Source organism: Tenrec ecaudatus, chromosome 9, assembly GCF_050624435.1.
Source record: "Tenrec ecaudatus isolate mTenEca1 chromosome 9, mTenEca1.hap1, whole genome shotgun sequence".
Taxonomy (NCBI): Eukaryota; Metazoa; Chordata; class Mammalia; order Afrosoricida; family Tenrecidae; genus Tenrec; species Tenrec ecaudatus.
In genome coordinates, this window is record NC_134538.1 from 57,170,251 (window position 1) to 57,187,667 (window position 17,417).

General features: G+C 37.0%; 1 protein-coding gene across 1 annotated transcript in view; it reads left to right on the plus strand.

The window, feature by feature from the left end:
* Nucleotides 1-17,417, plus strand: part of SPMIP7 (sperm microtubule inner protein 7) — a 99,956-nt gene that overhangs the window by 40,671 nt on the left and 41,868 nt on the right. The window contains exon 3 of the mRNA XM_075557315.1: nucleotides 1,996-2,072. Coding sequence (XP_075413430.1) covers nucleotides 1,996-2,072 — 77 coding nt within the window. The remainder of the gene's footprint in view (nucleotides 1-1,995; nucleotides 2,073-17,417) is intronic.

Sequence of the window (17,417 nt, forward strand, 5' to 3'; positions counted from 1 at the left end):
ACAGACTATGGCCCTTATTTGCCTTTCAAGTTTGTAAAAGATCTAACTACTCCCCTCCCCTCAGCTGATGACTCAATTTTTAGCCAAACCATAGACAAATCTATAATAGGAACAGTAAAAGAACACCAGAGAAGCACACGCTCCCTAGACTAACCAACCCTTTGACATAAAAGGTCAACATTTACCCAAGGGGATTGTTCAGAGGGTTAGGAGAGGAAAATGAATGTAAATGGGGAGCACAGGAAGTAAGTAGGATAAATGATGCTACATTGTAGGGAATACACTCAAGGATATGAAATAGTGTGTGTGTATATATTAATGACAAACTTATGAAATTAGAAATTCTTAAATTAGAAATTCTGAAGCTTAATAGTGAATGACGTTAGTGAATAAATACAAGAAAGAATGCAAAAGTAGAATTGAAAAGGCAGAAGACAGGACCAGAGAAATAGAAGACAGGTTTTTTTTGAAATTGCACTATTAGGAGTAAAAAATATAAAAGCAGGAGGAGGGGGATAAAGAAAAGCAAGAGAATGAGAAAGAAGAAGTAGAAAGTGAACAAATCCTAAGGGATGTGTCAAAAACCATCAAGAGAAATATTATATTGTACAAGCTCCAGAAGGAGAAAAGAGAAAACTCCAAACTGCCTTTTGATCTAAATAAAGGTAGAAAGCAAGGCGAGTACCAAAACCACCCGATGCTGTCCAAGTCAAACTTTACTCATAGAAACCCTTTAGGACAGGATAGAATTGCTCTTTGGATTTCAAAGGCTGTAATCTTTGCAAGAGCAGAAAGTGTCATATATTTTCCATGGAGCAGATGGTGGTTTGTTGCTGACCTTGTGGTTAATAGTCCAATCCATAACCCACTACTTCACCAGTATTAGAAATAATACCAATTAAGTAATTTGAAAGAAAGGAAGAGGCATATCTTTAAGAGATAATGGCCTTGTATTGTTAGAAAACAAGACAATACATTTTTAAGATTTTAATTGCATGATGCTGTGGCAAGTTGGGTTCTCTAGGGAAGCAAAATCAGTGGTATTTGTATATGTATGTATACAAGGAAGGTTTATAACAAGATAATGGCTTAACATTGTAGAAAGAAGTAAGTCCAGTTCAGTTCCATTCCTTAGGTCAAATGTAAACTGGAGGCTTCTCTTGACTCTTGTGGCTCCTGAAGCTGATGAATAGGAAACAAGATGATGAAGAGGAGGGCCTCAGATTGGTGATGCAGGGATAAATGAATCCGAGGTCAGCCCAGAGAATCCGAGGGCAGTGTACTGATGGCTCCCAGAATCTGCAGGCAACAAAACAGGCGATCAATAACTAGACACAGGATCCAGATCCAATAAAATGCGAGTGGGCTTTGTTCTGGGTCTCTCTCATGTGCAAAGGGTCACATCCCCAGTAAGGTGTTACCAAGTTTGGGCATGATTGATAGACTGACCCTCTGCTCCTACCTATGTCTAGTTGACATAAACACTTACCATGGAGCCCTGGTACTGCTATCGTGGTTATGTGCTGGAGTCAAATCCACATAGCCAGCTGTTTGAAACCACCAGCTCTATCGAGAAAGATTGATCTTTCTACTGCCATAAATAGTTACAGTCTCAGAAACTCACAGTGAATCAGCATTGAATCAATGGCTGTGAGAGTGAGATCACAATGCTAAGAACAATTGCTTACCAATATTTAAAATTCCAGAGCTTTCTCATAAAGAAGCAAGGTATTCCCAATAACCTTAATATACATTTTAGAAAGTTTAATTTAATCAATAGCATAGTATAAATGAAGTGTAAAATTTCAAAACAGTATAGTAGAAAGCAGGAAAATTTTAAATCTTATCAATCACATAGGTGCTATGAAAACTGAAAATGAAGAAAGAGAGAAAAGAAGGAAGGAAGAAAGAAAGAAAATGTAAATAGGAAATAATAGAAATTTCCATTTATATCTGCTTTCTTCTAACTTGGTATTCTTGTCTTTTTACTTATAGAAGGATGGTGAATCACTTATTCAACCAAACAACAAATACAATGAAAAGGAATTATTTTATAAGTCTTCTACACAGAAGTAAGCATTCCCCAGTCAAATTTTGAATTACAATATATTCATTTATCTTTAATGACTTTGTTCTTTGTGTTTATAATATCGTTGATCCTCTCAGTATGGAAGAAAACACCAGATATTTTTAATTAGGTTATATTGGTAGCTATAAGAAAAAAGGTCACAGAAAACCTGTGTTTAACAGAAAACCAAAACCAATACAGAGAAAGTATGATCAAAGAAAGAAATAAAGAAAAGTAGAGTATCATAGGAAAAAACAGCAGAGACACGTTCCATACACTTCGTGGCTGAATACATCTGAGAAGGTAGTGGGTCCTATGTGTCTTTTCATTTAGAAATCCTACCGAGAGAAGTCCTGAGCTCCCTACAAGCTATAAACACAACTTAAAATCTAAGTACACTAGCATTTCTTAAAGTTGGATATCAGCAATGCCTACTGACTCCACTTTACCTTTTGCCCCTTCTGTTCATGCCTCCTCCTCAGCACACAATGATGTTCCTGGACCGTGCTCCACCCCACTCAGCCAAACCTCTTTCTTAGCCCTCTAGCCTCTGAGTGTCATCTTTAGCAGACTGTGTGGGTAGCTCTGTGAAGATAGCCTCACTACCCAGTAAGGGCACTGTTTTCCTCTTTCCTTCTTTGTCTGGTGTCCCTCCCCCCATGCACTCCCCTCACCTGCATACAGATATGTGCATTCACTAACACTTCTAAAGGATCAGGATTACCCATCAATTTCTTTCTCATTTATTTGTTTCTTTTTGTACCATTACTTTCTTTTTCATTTTGTCTGTTCTTTTTTTCCATGCAGACCGACCTTCCAGTGGATACACATGCCTCCAAGGCAGATTACACACACCCAAGTATATAATCACAGATCCAGGCACATCCACTTAAATAAAGTGTGCTCGTCTGTTTTTTAACTAGATTTTCTTTACCTTTTCCCACAAGAGTACAGATGTCATAGCCACAAACTGCATAATCCACACCTAAACCAAGGTCACATCTTTTTGGTTTTATTTCTCTTCTCTGCCTTTTTATATTTTTCCTTCCATTTTCTTGCCCTTTATCTACTTTTGTCTCTCTACTCTTCTTTCTTTTTTGACTTTAATTTTCTTCTTCATTTACACTTTTATATACAAAACTCTTCTTGTTCATGGGTAATTATTTGCTTATACTTTTCTCCTGCTTGTTCTACATCTCTTTCCTTTTCCTCAGAAAATATATTTCTCCAATAACAATTAATTCGTATTATATTTCTTAAAATATATTTCCCCATTAATTTAATAAACTTCTTGGTCTATTAAGACAGTCTATTATTACTACTACTATTATTTTAGTCTCTCTTCTCCCTGAACCCACATTCTCCACTTACCTATCTCCCTGTCTTTTCATGGTTTCATCACAAAATATTTTGCACCTCCGATTACACTTTTCCCACATCACTCAGAAGGAAGATTAAACTACCCAAACATAATGTATCATGATTCCACACAAACAGCAGTCAACTACAGTGCACCAAAAAAAATTTAAAAAAACAATAAGCAACCCCAAATCACATGAGCTCAATGGAACTCTATGAAAAAGAGGAGTTACTAGAAATACAATAAAGACTCCTTTAAGATATGAGAAAATTGTTCATGAGAACAATGGAAGAAATTAAAAAACTATAAAACGCTCATCAAAAAAAGTTCCAGAAGATAAAATGTAAGGTAATAAAATTAGATGGGGTAAAAAACCTGAATAGTACAATAGAACAAAAGGAAAATTGAATAAGTGAGCTCAAAGACAATTACTCTGACTACAAGTGATGAGAGAAGCAATCAACCAAAAAGGAATCTTAAGAAAGCCTGAGAATTATGTGGGACTGTATCAAGAGAAACAACCTATAGCTCATCAGTATCCTGAAGCAAAAACCCCACAAATAACCTATAGAGAAAAGAGCATGAGAAATCATGGAAGAAAATTTCCTCATTGTGACCAAGGGAGGAGAAAATAACTATCCAAAAAGCTTAGAGAACTCAAAACAGGATAGATCTCAAAAGAAAAACAGTATGACACATTGAACAAAAAATCTCAAATGTCAAGGAAAAGGAAAGAATCCTGAGGTCATTTTAAGAAAAACAGAACCATCAGCTATAAAGGAAAAACAATGAGGATACACTCAGACTTAGTAGAAATTATTCAGGCAAGAAGCTAAAGGCATGACAGATATTAGATATTGAAAGAAAAAAAATCTGCCAACCAAGATTTCTGTATCCAGCAAAATGATCTCTCAAATATGAGAGACAAATATATTTTCAGACAAGAAATAAAATTAAAAGAATTTAAAAGAACAAGATCAGCAGTACCAAAAAAATATTAATGAGATCACTGTGGACAGATTATCAACAACAGCAAACAACTCTGAGAGCAACATACAAGATAATACCAACCAATCTAGCAAAATGAAGCAAAAATCCCACATATATTAATAAGGACCCTGAGTGACAATGGGTTAAATGCACCAATCAAGAGACAGAGAAAATAAGAAGAATGTATGAGAAACTAGACCTATCTCTATTCTGCCTACGACAAACACATTTTAAAATAAATGACAAACATAGACAAATTCAAGAAATATGTACAAAGCCAAGGGCAGCCATAAAAACAGGAATGGCAATATTAGTCTCTGATAAAATAGACTGTAAGACAAATAACAAAATGGGAGACAAGAATAAACATTACACAGTGATTAATAGAACACTAGAACAAGAAGACATGACGATAATAAACATATGCTTCCAATTTAAAAACCTCAAATTACTTCACTTAAACCCTCCCAGAATTGGAGAGAGAGATAGAAAGCTCTACAGTAATAGTAGTAGGCATTCATACACCATTCTCAACTAAAGACAGATCATCAGGAAAGAAGCATTATAAAGAAACCGAAGAACTAAACAACACAATCAACCAGCTCCACTTCTTAGACATATACAGAGCACTCCACACAGTATAAATTTTTCTTAGACATATACAGACTAAGAGCACAGTATAAATTCATCTGTAGCATACATGGTAAATAATCTAGTATAAACAAAATTTTAGATCACATAGCAATTTTTAATAAATTCTTAGTCAATGAGATCCTACAATGTATTTTTTCTGAGAGTAGGCTATAAAATTTGAAATCAACCATAGAAACAAATGAACATGAAGTCAAACACATGAAGATTGAATAATGCATTACTTAAAATCCCTGGGAAATAGACCAAAAAGGGATGAAATTAAGAAATTCCTAAAACAATAATGACATAACATATATTTGGGACATAGCAAGAGGAATTCTCAGAGGGTAATTTAAAACAATCAGTGTACACATGAAAAAAGAGGAGAAATCTAAAACCAACACCCTAACATATTTTCTTCTTTTTTTAATTAAATACTTTTATTGGGGCTCTTAAATCTCCCATCACAATCCATGCATTCATCCATTGTGTCAAGCACATTTGTATATATGCTGCCATCATCATTTTCAAAGCATTTTCTTTCTATTTGAGCCCTGATATCAGCTCCTCATTTTCCCCCTTCCTTTCCCTGCCCTCCCTCCCTCCTTACCTCTCCCTCCTTCCCTCATATAACCTTGATAAGTTATAGTTTATTATTTCCATATTTACATCACCCTCTGTCACCATTCACCCACTTTTCTGTTGTTCATCCCCCTGGGAGGGGGTTATATGTTGATTCTTGTGATCGATTCCCCCGTTTCCCCTCTACCTTCCACTTATCATCTTGGTATCTGTGTTCTCATTGTTGAGAACTGCTGGTTCTTTTGGTTCACAGCCCCCTACATAACCACTAAGTCACCATTGTGGGCTCCCCCACATGATTAGTCCAATGCAAAACAAAAACCCAGAAATCAACAAATGTGGAGAGGGTTTGGATAGATCAGAACTTTAATATACTGTTGTGTCCTTTTAAACATATCACCTATGGTAGTTACATAATCTGCTATCAATTTGAGAGGATTACGAGTGAAGGGGTGGAGTCTAGTCTGTCAATCTGATCATAGCCACTGAGACCTCTGTGTGGGCATGGCCTTCTCCTGAGAATTCTGTGAAATCCTATATTCCTTCTTGGAGGCGGGAGACACTATTTCTCTCTCTGTTCATTCCCTGGGAGACGCTCTACTGACAAGACACATGACCCTACGCCCTGGGAGCTGGAGAAGCCACATGGACTTACCCTGATGCAACCAGACCTCTGGAGCTGGAGAAGCCACATAGAGAGACCTACCAGTGCTGAAATGCTTACAACACCACTGGATCCCTAAGACTTCCAACTCACTGGCCTGTGATCATCCTGCACTTGGCTTCATTGCATGTATTTCATGAATCTGAAGAGGTCTTTATAGATTAGTATCGGACATATGGGCTAATATTGGACTATGGACTTGATCTTGTCTGGACTAAGATGTGTTCTCAATATTCAGTTGATCTTGTATATAAACCTCCTTCTTATATACATATGAGTGTCTATGAATTTGCTTTTCTAGTCTACCCAGACTAACCCATTGTAGAAAGCCACGTGCTGCTACCTAAAACAAGTGGGAATAGAAATATACAATACAGCAATACCTCTGCTGAGTACACACCACCAAGAATTAAGAGACACATGAAGAGACATATGGTCTCCTAACATAGCATATGGTCTCTTAACATGATCCTAACAGTTTAGTACACATAGCAAGAAGCTGGGACATCCCAAATGCCTATGAATGGATAATGAAACTCTAATACAGACATACTAGATACTATACATCCCGCCAAAACAATGTTGAAACCATGAAGCGCCTCATGACATGGATGAACCTAAATATCATTATGCTGAGTCAACTTTGTTAGTCACAAAGTGGAAAATATTGTATGATGCCACCAGTCTAAGGACAAGCACCAAGACAAAGGCCGATCCATTTGCTGGTCATGTAATATTCTAATCCAGTTTCCTAAGCAAAAGGGTAGTATGCTTGCTGAATGTTCTTAATCCATATATCACTTCTTTATTTGTATATTTTAAAAAATTACATTGACAGTGGAAGCCTCAGCTCAGCTGGGGTCCGTTTCTCAAGTTTCAGGGAGAGGGCAAAGACCAATCAGTTCCTGCAGGATAACATTGTTCTATTACTGTTGTTGTTAGGTGCCATCAAGTCAGCTCCCACCCATTCAACAGCAGGAAAAACTGCACGTCCTTGTGCCATCCATGCAATGGTTCTTATGTCTGAGGCCATTGATACAGCCACTGTGTCTATCCCTTTCCTTGAAGGTCATCTCTTTTCCACTGTCCCTTCACTTTACCAGGCATGCTGTCCTTGACAGTATGCCCAAAGGATGTAAGACAAAGTCTTGCCATCTTTGTCTCTAAAGAAAGCTCTGGCCTTACTTCTTCCAACACAGATTAATTTATTCTTTTAGCGGCCCATGACACTTTCAATCTTTTTCATGAGTCTACAGTTCAAATACATTAATTCTTCTTTAGTCTTCTCTTATTCAGTGTTCTACTTTCACATGCATATGAGGCAATGGAGAATAACATGGTTTGGGTCAGGTGCACCGTGATCCGGTTATAAGGATTTTGACCTTCTTTACACCGAGTTGTAATCCATACTGAATGCTGTAATTCTTCATTTTAAGCAAGTGCTTCAATTCCTCCACACTTCCAGCAAGCAAGGTTGTATCATTTGCATATCCCAAGTTGTTAATAAGCATTCCTCCAATCCTGATGCCCCATTTTGCTTCATATAATCCAACTTCTCTAATGATTTGTTAAGCATACAGATTGAACAAGTCATGAGATGATGCATACCTCTCAATTTTAAAGTATGCAGGATGTCCTTGTTCTATTTGCACAACTGCCTATCTATCCAAGTACAAGTTCCTTATGAGCCCAATGAAGTGTTCTGTAATTCCCGTTTTCTCAAGGTTATCCATAGTTTATTATGGTCCACACAGTCAATTGACTTTGCATAATGAATAAAACACAAACAAACATCTTTCTAGTATTCTCTGCTTTGAGCCAAGATTCATCTATCATCTGCAATGACAGTCCTTGTTCCACGCCTCTTCTGAATCTGGGCTGAACATCAGACAGGTCACTGTCAAACATACTACTGCAACCATTGTTAGGTGATCTAAAGCAAAAGTTTACTTGGCGTTCAATATCAACGATATTGTTCTATAACTTAGCATTCTGTTGGGTCACCTTTCTTTGGAATGGGTACAAATATGATCTCTTCTAGTCAGTTGACCAAGTAGGTGTCTTTCAAATTTCCCAACAGAGACGAAGTGCTTCCAGTGCTTCCTCAGCTTGTAGGAATATTTCAATGGGGATTCCATCAATTCCTGTAGCCTTGTTCTTAGCTGATGCATTCCTTGCTTGAACTTCTTTCTTTAGCACAATTGGTCCTTGCTCATATGCTACCTCATGCAGTGGTGGACTGTGGACGAGCAACTCTGTTTATTCTTTCTAACTTCTCTTTATGCTTCCTGAATCATTCAATATTTTGCCCATAGAATCTTTCAAGATTGCAACTCAAGGTTCGAATTTTTCTTGAGTTCTTTCAGTTTAAGATTCACCTAGCATGTTGGTTCCTTTTTGAATTTCTAATTCTAGGTTTTTGCATATTTCATTATAATATTTGACTTTGTCTTCTCTAGTTGCTCTTTGAAATTTCCTATTCATCTCTTTAATTTCATCTTTTCTTCAATTTGATTTAGCTACTCTATGATTAAGAGCAAGGTTCTGTCTCTTCTGACATTCACTTTAATCTTTTATTTCTCTCCTGTCTTTCTTAATTACCTTTTGCTTTCTTCATAAGTGGTCTTGAAGTCCTCCCACAGTTCATCAGATCTTCTGTCATTAGTATTCAATACATGAATTCTGTTCTTGAGATGTTTTCAAAATTCAGGTGGGATAGTCTCTAGGTTACATTTGACTTTCTTGGATATGTTTTAATTTTCTTAACCTTTATCCTAAACATACATAAGCACGACTGATGGCTATATTCCACAGTTGGCCCCTGGTCTGGTTTTAGCTGATAAGACTGAACTTCTCCATTGTGTCTTCCCACAGATGTACACAATTCTCACAATTTGATTTCTGTGTATTCCATCTGGGGAAACCCATGTGTAGCATGTCCATGTGTTCATGTTGTTTTAAAAAGGTATTTGTTACGAGCACGTTGTTGGTTTTGCAAAATTCTCATGCAATCTCCAGTTTCATCTCTATCAACAAGTACTTTTCCTTCCTCTTTGTTTCCAACTTTTACGTTCCAATCACCAATAATTATCAATGCATCTTGATTGCATGTTTCATCAACTTCCAACTGACGTTATTGGTAGAATTCTTCTATTTCTCCATTACTAGTGGTTGGTACATTTTTTTAGTACCCTCAGACCTGATGGGCCTATCTTCCAGCACTATCTCCAATCTTCTACTTCCTTGTTTAGGCTTTCTATATCTGCAGTAAGGTTTTCAGCAGCTGCTTCTTCCAAAGTGGGAAATCGAGTCCTTCTTCATTGTCTGTTCTTTGTGTGGACACGCTGGGAAACGTGTTCAGTTTTGACCTACTGACATTTGAAATACCAGCAGCATAGCTTCGAGCACCACAGCCACACACAATCTACCACAGTACAACAAACTGACAGACAAGTTGTGGACATTGTTCTATGGTCACTTCAAATCAACGGATCCTCTGTCAAGTCTGTTCAGTGAACCTTAAAGGAAATTCAAGTCCAGAAGTAGTGGGTTGGAGGCATGTTTGTTTTTAAGAAGGTGATTTCACTTCTCTTGGTGGGTAAACCAGGAGGGGAAATCTTCAAGCCAGAAAAATTCATAATGTTTTTGTATAGACGGACACCCAATGGGAGAATATGCACAGTTCCAGAGTTTCTAGCCAGTGTGCTATAAAGAACCAGGGATTTAGATTCTGTTCTTTGAGGTGCCCAACACCTTTGATAGGCCACACTATTTGGACACTGTACTAAGTTAACTCTATCTTAAACACACCTGTAACATTTAAGTTACTGAAATATGTTTTTGAATTGGATTGACATGTCAGTGTGAGAAGAAGCAGATGACTACTATCCAAAAATTATGAATATAGATGTCATTGGGCTTTGGTTCAAATCTCTTTCTTTGGTTTCCCTAATACATGACAATTTAAGATTACCAGATATTTTCTATTTTGGTACTTTATTTGAATTTTTATGACATATCTTAATCTAACAGTCATAGTTCTGCCTTTGAATGTATGCTATTGAAAGTTTTGCTGTTCTCCCACCTTCAGTGTTTACATAGTGTCCAGCCACTTAATTTATTAAGCTGAAGAAGTCAACATTCCTAGAATTTAAGTCTAAAAAGCTGTCCTATACTTTCTTTTTCTTCAACAGTATTTTATATTCTATACCATGAGCCAAGTTAATGATACCAACAATAGAATTGCCATTGAGATTATTTAGATGTTTCCCCACAAATGATAACGATGTCTTCAAAGTGGACCAGTGACATATATAAACCATTAATAAATGAGTGTATTTTCACCTCATTCTTAAACATAACTGTAATGTAAGGTCAATTACTTCTTATGATGTGATACCTGCCCACATGATGAGGTCACTGAAGCTATAGGTGTTAACACAAAGTGTCTTGAAGAAATACCAGATAGTGCCTAGCTGTCAGAAAGAATGGCATCTGAGACCTTGGCGGGGCAGGGAATTATTTAATGTGATTCTTCTAGCAAAAGTATCTAAGTACCACCAAATGGCTTTTCGCTGCATGGGTCTGGTAAGAACATGGAGGAAGGTACTGATCAGAATCACTAGTGAAGAATTGCAAAGAATGTTCCGTGAAGTGGCATTCTGTTGTATAAAAACTGGGCCCTCTGAGAAGCAGGAAGAAAGATCTCATTACCAGCAAGAGTTAGGAACAGAGTGTGTCTTTTGAACCAGTGTTCTGAAGTGAAATTCTTGGATCCAGAAAGCAATCCCATCAAAAGAGCAGCAGCAGAATGAGGAACCAGAGGATGGAACAGAGTGATGGATTCCCCAAACCATGGAGCAACTTCAGTTGAGTGCTTTTGTGCAGGAGGCCGGTTTGCAGAGTGGGGTGCCTCTGGGCACCAAATTGGGGAAGTTGGACATGCTAACCCACAGAGCTTGAGCTGAATGCCTTTATGTTATGGTTTACAGCAGTGGGTATGCCCCTTTGGGAATTTATTAGCAGAATTGAAACTTTGTAACATGTCCTCATAAACAACTACCTTGAGCATTTCTCACTGACATTACAAATTATTAACTTCCTTTATAAACCCTTTAATTGTGAATTTTGTCTGTGAGTTTCTATGTAGTCATGGCAATGGATATCATAAACTAGAGAGATAAATTATATACATTTTAATCAAGGCAGTGCAAGTCTTGAAGACTTTTCTTTTAAAAAGCAATCATCTAAATGGGGTGTCAGCTAAGTCCACACAGAAGCCCATTAGCCTGCATGATCTAGGACTGTAAATAAAAAAAAAATCCAAATCTGGAAGAGGGAAGAATATTAGCAGTCAATTTCTGAGCATCCAGTTTGCAGAAGCTATGAATAACAGTGAAAGCCCCAAATCCATGTGCAGGGTCCCCATGTAGATTTTCCCCTAGAGAATCCCCAATGATCATTAACAGCCATGCTATTAGAGGACATTGAAAAGCTGATTAATGCATTTGTAGCCAGGTTAAAATTGAACAACTTACTAGTTTCCCTTTTAGATCCATTTTAAATTTACCTAGTTTTATTGTTATTTTTGCTTTCTTTTCAATTGAGATTTTTCTGCTTTATTTTGTTATTGTTTGGGGTGTATTTTAATGTTTATATGAACTTCAAGATAGGTAAATCTATAGCGATAATACGTGGATGAATAGTTTCTTAGGATTATGGTAGGGGACTTCGGAAGGAAATGAGGAACTAATAATGAGTACAATTATGAAAATGTTTAAAATTGATTGTGATGATTGCTCAACTCTTTAATAATGTTTAAACCATTGGCTTGTATGCTATGTGAGATATATTCATGGAACTATTATAGTTTTAAAACATGAAAAAAATTCAAGTTCTATCATACACCACAAAAACAAGAAAAGGAAGGCAGAGAAAGTATTAGTAAGGAAATTTAATTTACTCATTCATCAAATGTTTACTATTATTTGCCTGTTTTGTAGATTTTCAGATATATCCATGAGTAAAACCGAGCACCAACTCTGCTCACAAAAAGTTGTCATTCTAATGGTAGAAAAAAGGGGGGGGGGGGAAAGTTGAAAAGAAAGCTTATGTTAGTAGGTTGGAGAAGTATTTGGAAAAAGTACTTGAAAAGTATTTGAAAAGATAGAGCAAGTTAATGAGGAACTAGGCCGTAGTAGAGTCTGTGGGGTTAAGCGATGTGTTCGGCTGAGTTTTCTAGGGAAGCAGATCCAGCGACCCATGTACATTGATATATATTGAAAGAGATTTATATTAAGAAATGGCTCATGCAGTGTGGAAGTGGATAAATCTAGTCTGGTTCAAGTCCGTGGGTTAGATGTAAGTCAAAGATTTCTTCTAACTCTTGTAGCTGCAGTGGCCAACCACAGGAAACAGGAAGATGAAGCAGGAGGACCACGGCCTGGTGATTGTAGGGCTGAAAAAGAACCAAGGCCCAGAGTCTGCTGATGGCTCCTGGGATCAGCAGTGGATAACAGGAGGTCCAGAGCCAGATGCAGGACACCGCTACAGCAGTAGGAGTGAGCTAGCTTCCACACACTATCTGTCTATAGTAAAAGTTTTAAAACAGCAACAACCATAGTTCCAGGAAGGGGCCGGGGGTATAGGTCACACCACGGATGCAAATTCCCTCAATGCACTTAGCAAGGCTGTAATCAAACTACGGAGGAGATACTCTATTCTGCCCCGAACTGCTTGGCTGCTCACAGAAGCTACACCATGGAGATGACCACACTGTTAGATCATATCACAGGAAATTCATGGCCCACTCAAGTTGATACAAGTTAGAAACATCCTTATAAAATGAGATTTGAGCAGAAACTTTGGGTAAGTGAGGGAAATGCCCAGCTGGTATCTTGGATAAACTACATTCCAGACAGAGGCAATTTAGAAAAAATTCATGATAAATTCCAGGGCTTTTATTCACAGTGGGTTAAAGTGCTCAGCTGAAAATGAGGCAAGCAGTTTGAACACTTCCATCCACTCCACAGGAATTATTTGGCAGCCTACTATAGTAATGATGTACAACCTAGGAAATCCTATAGAGAAATTCTACCCTGTCCTATAGGGTTGATTCAATCAAAATCAACTCAGTAGCAATGGGATTTGTTTGTTTGTTTACTCTCAGTAAAGATTTAGCAGGGATGTGATAAGACCAGACTTACATATCAATGTAATCATTGCTGCTTTGTTGAGGGAATATATTGAAATGGGGGAGAAGATGGGACACTACTTAGGAAGTTATTTTATAACAATCCTGGATATAGATAATAGCTGTTTGCAGGACGGTTGTGGTAGAGAAGTGGTACAAGTCATTGGCTTAGGATACATTTTGAAGTACAGATCAACACTGAGCTACTTGAGTTGAAAGAAAGGGAAGTCAAGAACTCATGGTAGAGAGTATTAAGGACCATTGCCCTGGGGCTTAAGGGTCTTCTGTTAATATTGTCTTTGATTATTCCCTGGTAAAAAAAATGTAAGCCCTGTTGACAGAGGGATATTGGGCATGTAAGCTAACTCCCTAGCAGAGTAACGGAATTATTCACATGTATATATTCTTTTATTTATTATTCATATGTATATAATACTTTTGTGACTTAAAGCTACTTAAAAGTCTCAAAAAAGACACTCTATAAAAATTAACAAGATAGTTTGGAAAGGGATCCAAAGGCAGAAAAACAAATGAACAAATAAAAAGCATATCTTCAGGAATGGGCTTTGGGCTCATACTAAATTCTAGCTCCACGTTATGAATAATTAGTTCTTATATTATGGCCTTGCTATATACTTGCCTTTAGAAAGGGGATACAGAAAATATGGATGCTATAACAAAATGTGGTGAAGAAATTAGATGGGGCCTGCCTATCAGATAAAATGGAATCTGGGGTCTAGGGCTTGTCTCCAAACAAGTAGCCATCTAAAAGAGACGTCAACTAAGTTCACATAGAAGTACACCATCATAAATCACTGAAGGATTGTAAATCATATAATCTGAAGTTGAAGCAGGAAGGCGTATCAGAGAATCGTGTTTGCAGAAGGCCATGAATGACAGTGGGAGCCCAAGATACATTTGTGGGAACTACAAAGGAAATAAGCCACTGGTGCTCTCCCTTTATCCAGAATGGAGGGATTGGGGGGAGGGGGAGAGGAAAGTGGTTGCTAAACAGAATGCATTGGAGAGATGAGTGTAGAAGATTGAAGGGATAAACCTGACTTGAAAAGTTAAACTTTGTTAATTGAATCCCCCCTTTGATGCATGCTAGACCTAATTTTCAACATTTTCTGCAATTTTGTTTTGTTTTTTGTTTGTTCATACTAGGGTTTATCTCATAGGTGTTATGTCATTGGGATCACGCTCTTGAAGTTGTCTTACATGTCTTTCTGTTTTTGGTATATGAACCCCAGTATTGATGAACCTATAGGGACAGCAAGTAGAATAAGGGTATAGTATAGAATAGGGAGATAGGGGCATAGTAGACGGGAGGGTAAAAGGGAGCCAATGTCAAGCAGTCCACTAAGGAAAAGAATGTTTGGAAACTGATTGTGGTAGCAAGTGTACCATACTACTTGACATGATTGAACTATGGAATGATATATGTTTTAACTCATAATAATAAAATTTTAAAAGAATAATTCAAAAGGGAAGAGGCAGTGTTTAATTGTTTCAAATTATGACTATAATGAAGTAAGATGGAGCCTGAAAATCAACTATTGAAATTGACTATTTAATTCAGAATTCAATAGATCATTAAAATGAAGGCTAAATTTCATGGCCTAGAGAAATGTATGATGAGGAAGAGGAATCAAGGCACACAAAGAAAAAACAATATATGTGAACTGCAAAACATATCGTATTCACCTCCACTCATCCTTCTCTTTCACCAACTGGCCACTGAGGCATGCTTTACCTTTCAAGTTCATTTCTTCATTCAAGTTGGAGGTGCATCTAATAATAAAATATAGTTTCATAAATACACATCTAAGAAAGTTTATGAGAATATAAAGAAATATATGAATTTGGGTTTCATAATCTTGGATTAATAGCTCAAAAGAACCCTCAATAAGATATCAGGGCATTATAAGAATAAAAATATGTCTTGGAACTTAAGAGCCTCCAATCTTTCTGATCTGCAGTTTTCAGATCTGGAAACTATAAAACCTCTAAATACCTCCCTGGTTTTGATTTCAATTTATTATCAGGACAGAATATTGTAATCTTACTTTGATATCTATCAGAAAAAAATAATTCTACGGTTTTTATTGGAAATAGTACATTGGTTAAGGTGAAAATAATTATTCAAAATAGAGCCATATATATACTCAATAGTCTTAAAAATAAGATAAGGGTTTTTTAGAGAAAAACTTGTACCAATGCCATGGAAAATTCTGTAAGGTCATTCGTGAAATATACCAGAGTCTCAAAAGTTGAAGTGTCTTTAAACTTTGATCTAACTCTCTGGTTCAGGTGTCCACATGTGGCCCACCGAGGATGTTTATCCAGCCCACCAGGTGTTTTTGCCCTGTTTGTTTGGTTTTTACTTCAAAATAAGATTTGTGCAGTGTTCATAGGAATTTGTTCATAGTTTTGTTTTGTTTTTAACTATAGTCCGGCACTCCAATGGGTCTGAGGGATAGTGAACTAGCCCCCTGTTTAAAAAGTTTGAGGATCCTTGCTCTGGTGTATTCCTTAGTGCAATGCTAGTCAATGTATATACTTGTGCACAAAAATGTGCTGAAAAACTGGGGTTCGGCTTATACACGGGTCAGTGGTACCCCAGCGAGGTGTAACATCTCGCAGGTGATTGCCATTCCTCCGCTGTTCATTCAAAGCCCCGCTGACACTGCAGGGCTTTGAATGTTTGTTCACTCACATCTAACCAATCAGAGCTGACGTGGAAGGCTCCTATTCCCAGAAGCACCCATAGTGATTCACTTACACCAGCAGCTGAACTGGTAAGGATGTGTCTGTGGCGGTACTCCGTCTCTCCCCTCTGGTCTCTGTGTTAATCCACATCCTGCATTTCCCACCCTAGGCTTATACTTGAGTCAATCAGTTTTTCTTGTTCCCAGGTTATAATTAGGTGCTTCGTCTTATACTCTGGTCAGCTTGTATTCAAATATATATGGTATTAGAAACCTGTGTTATTTAAGTCTTTGCTACGATTTAAACTATTTCATTAAATTTAGTTGTCCTTTAACCTGTTTCTATCCAGAGAATAATGAATGTGTGAATTAAAAATGCACACAGACCAATCTCTATGACATATATCTTTACCAAGATATATATTTTAAATCTTCATAACATGCTTTTGTGGTAAATATTTATATATTAATACCTATCCATTTTTCATCTTTAGCACCTCACATAGTGCTTCAAACACAATAAATATTTGTTGAAAATGTGAGTCTCAGAGTTTTCTTCACATTAACTTTAGGTAGAAATAGGATTTTTTTGGTAAATTATAGTTTCCCCAAAAATTGATAGATTTGCCTTAGCACCAGATTTTAATAAGACAAGAGCAGGGGGTAACTTTTGGTATCCATAGAGTGGGATATTTGACCGTTAACTGATCTATTTGTCCAGGGCAGGATCTGTATTGAGAGTTGTTTGTTTTTATGCATTTATTCAGAATAAAATTTAAATATATCACACTTTGTCTGACATGCATAGCTGTCAAAAAGAACTCCAAATAGAGAGAAATGCCTTTGGATTAAAATGTTCATATATAGTAATTGAATCGTTTACTCGTTATTTAATCAGTGGGCTGTGTTGGTATAGAAGAGTGGGGAAATTGCTGACCCATCAAAGGCCATAATCTGTCAATAGCTTTGTGACACTTAGCAAATGAATCCAGTTTTCTAAACTGTAGTTTCTTTATTAGAATACCAACGATCACTTACCTGCTGTGACAGTCAGTGAAATATTTGTGAACTTTAAGATGTGTATCAGGATATGTAGTAATTAAATCAACACAAAGTTAATAGCTTAAAACAATGCCCACTTATTGTCGTACTGTGCCATCTAATAGTAGATTCTCTGCTTAATGTCTGAAATCAAAGTATCAGTCCAGGCTTGGTTC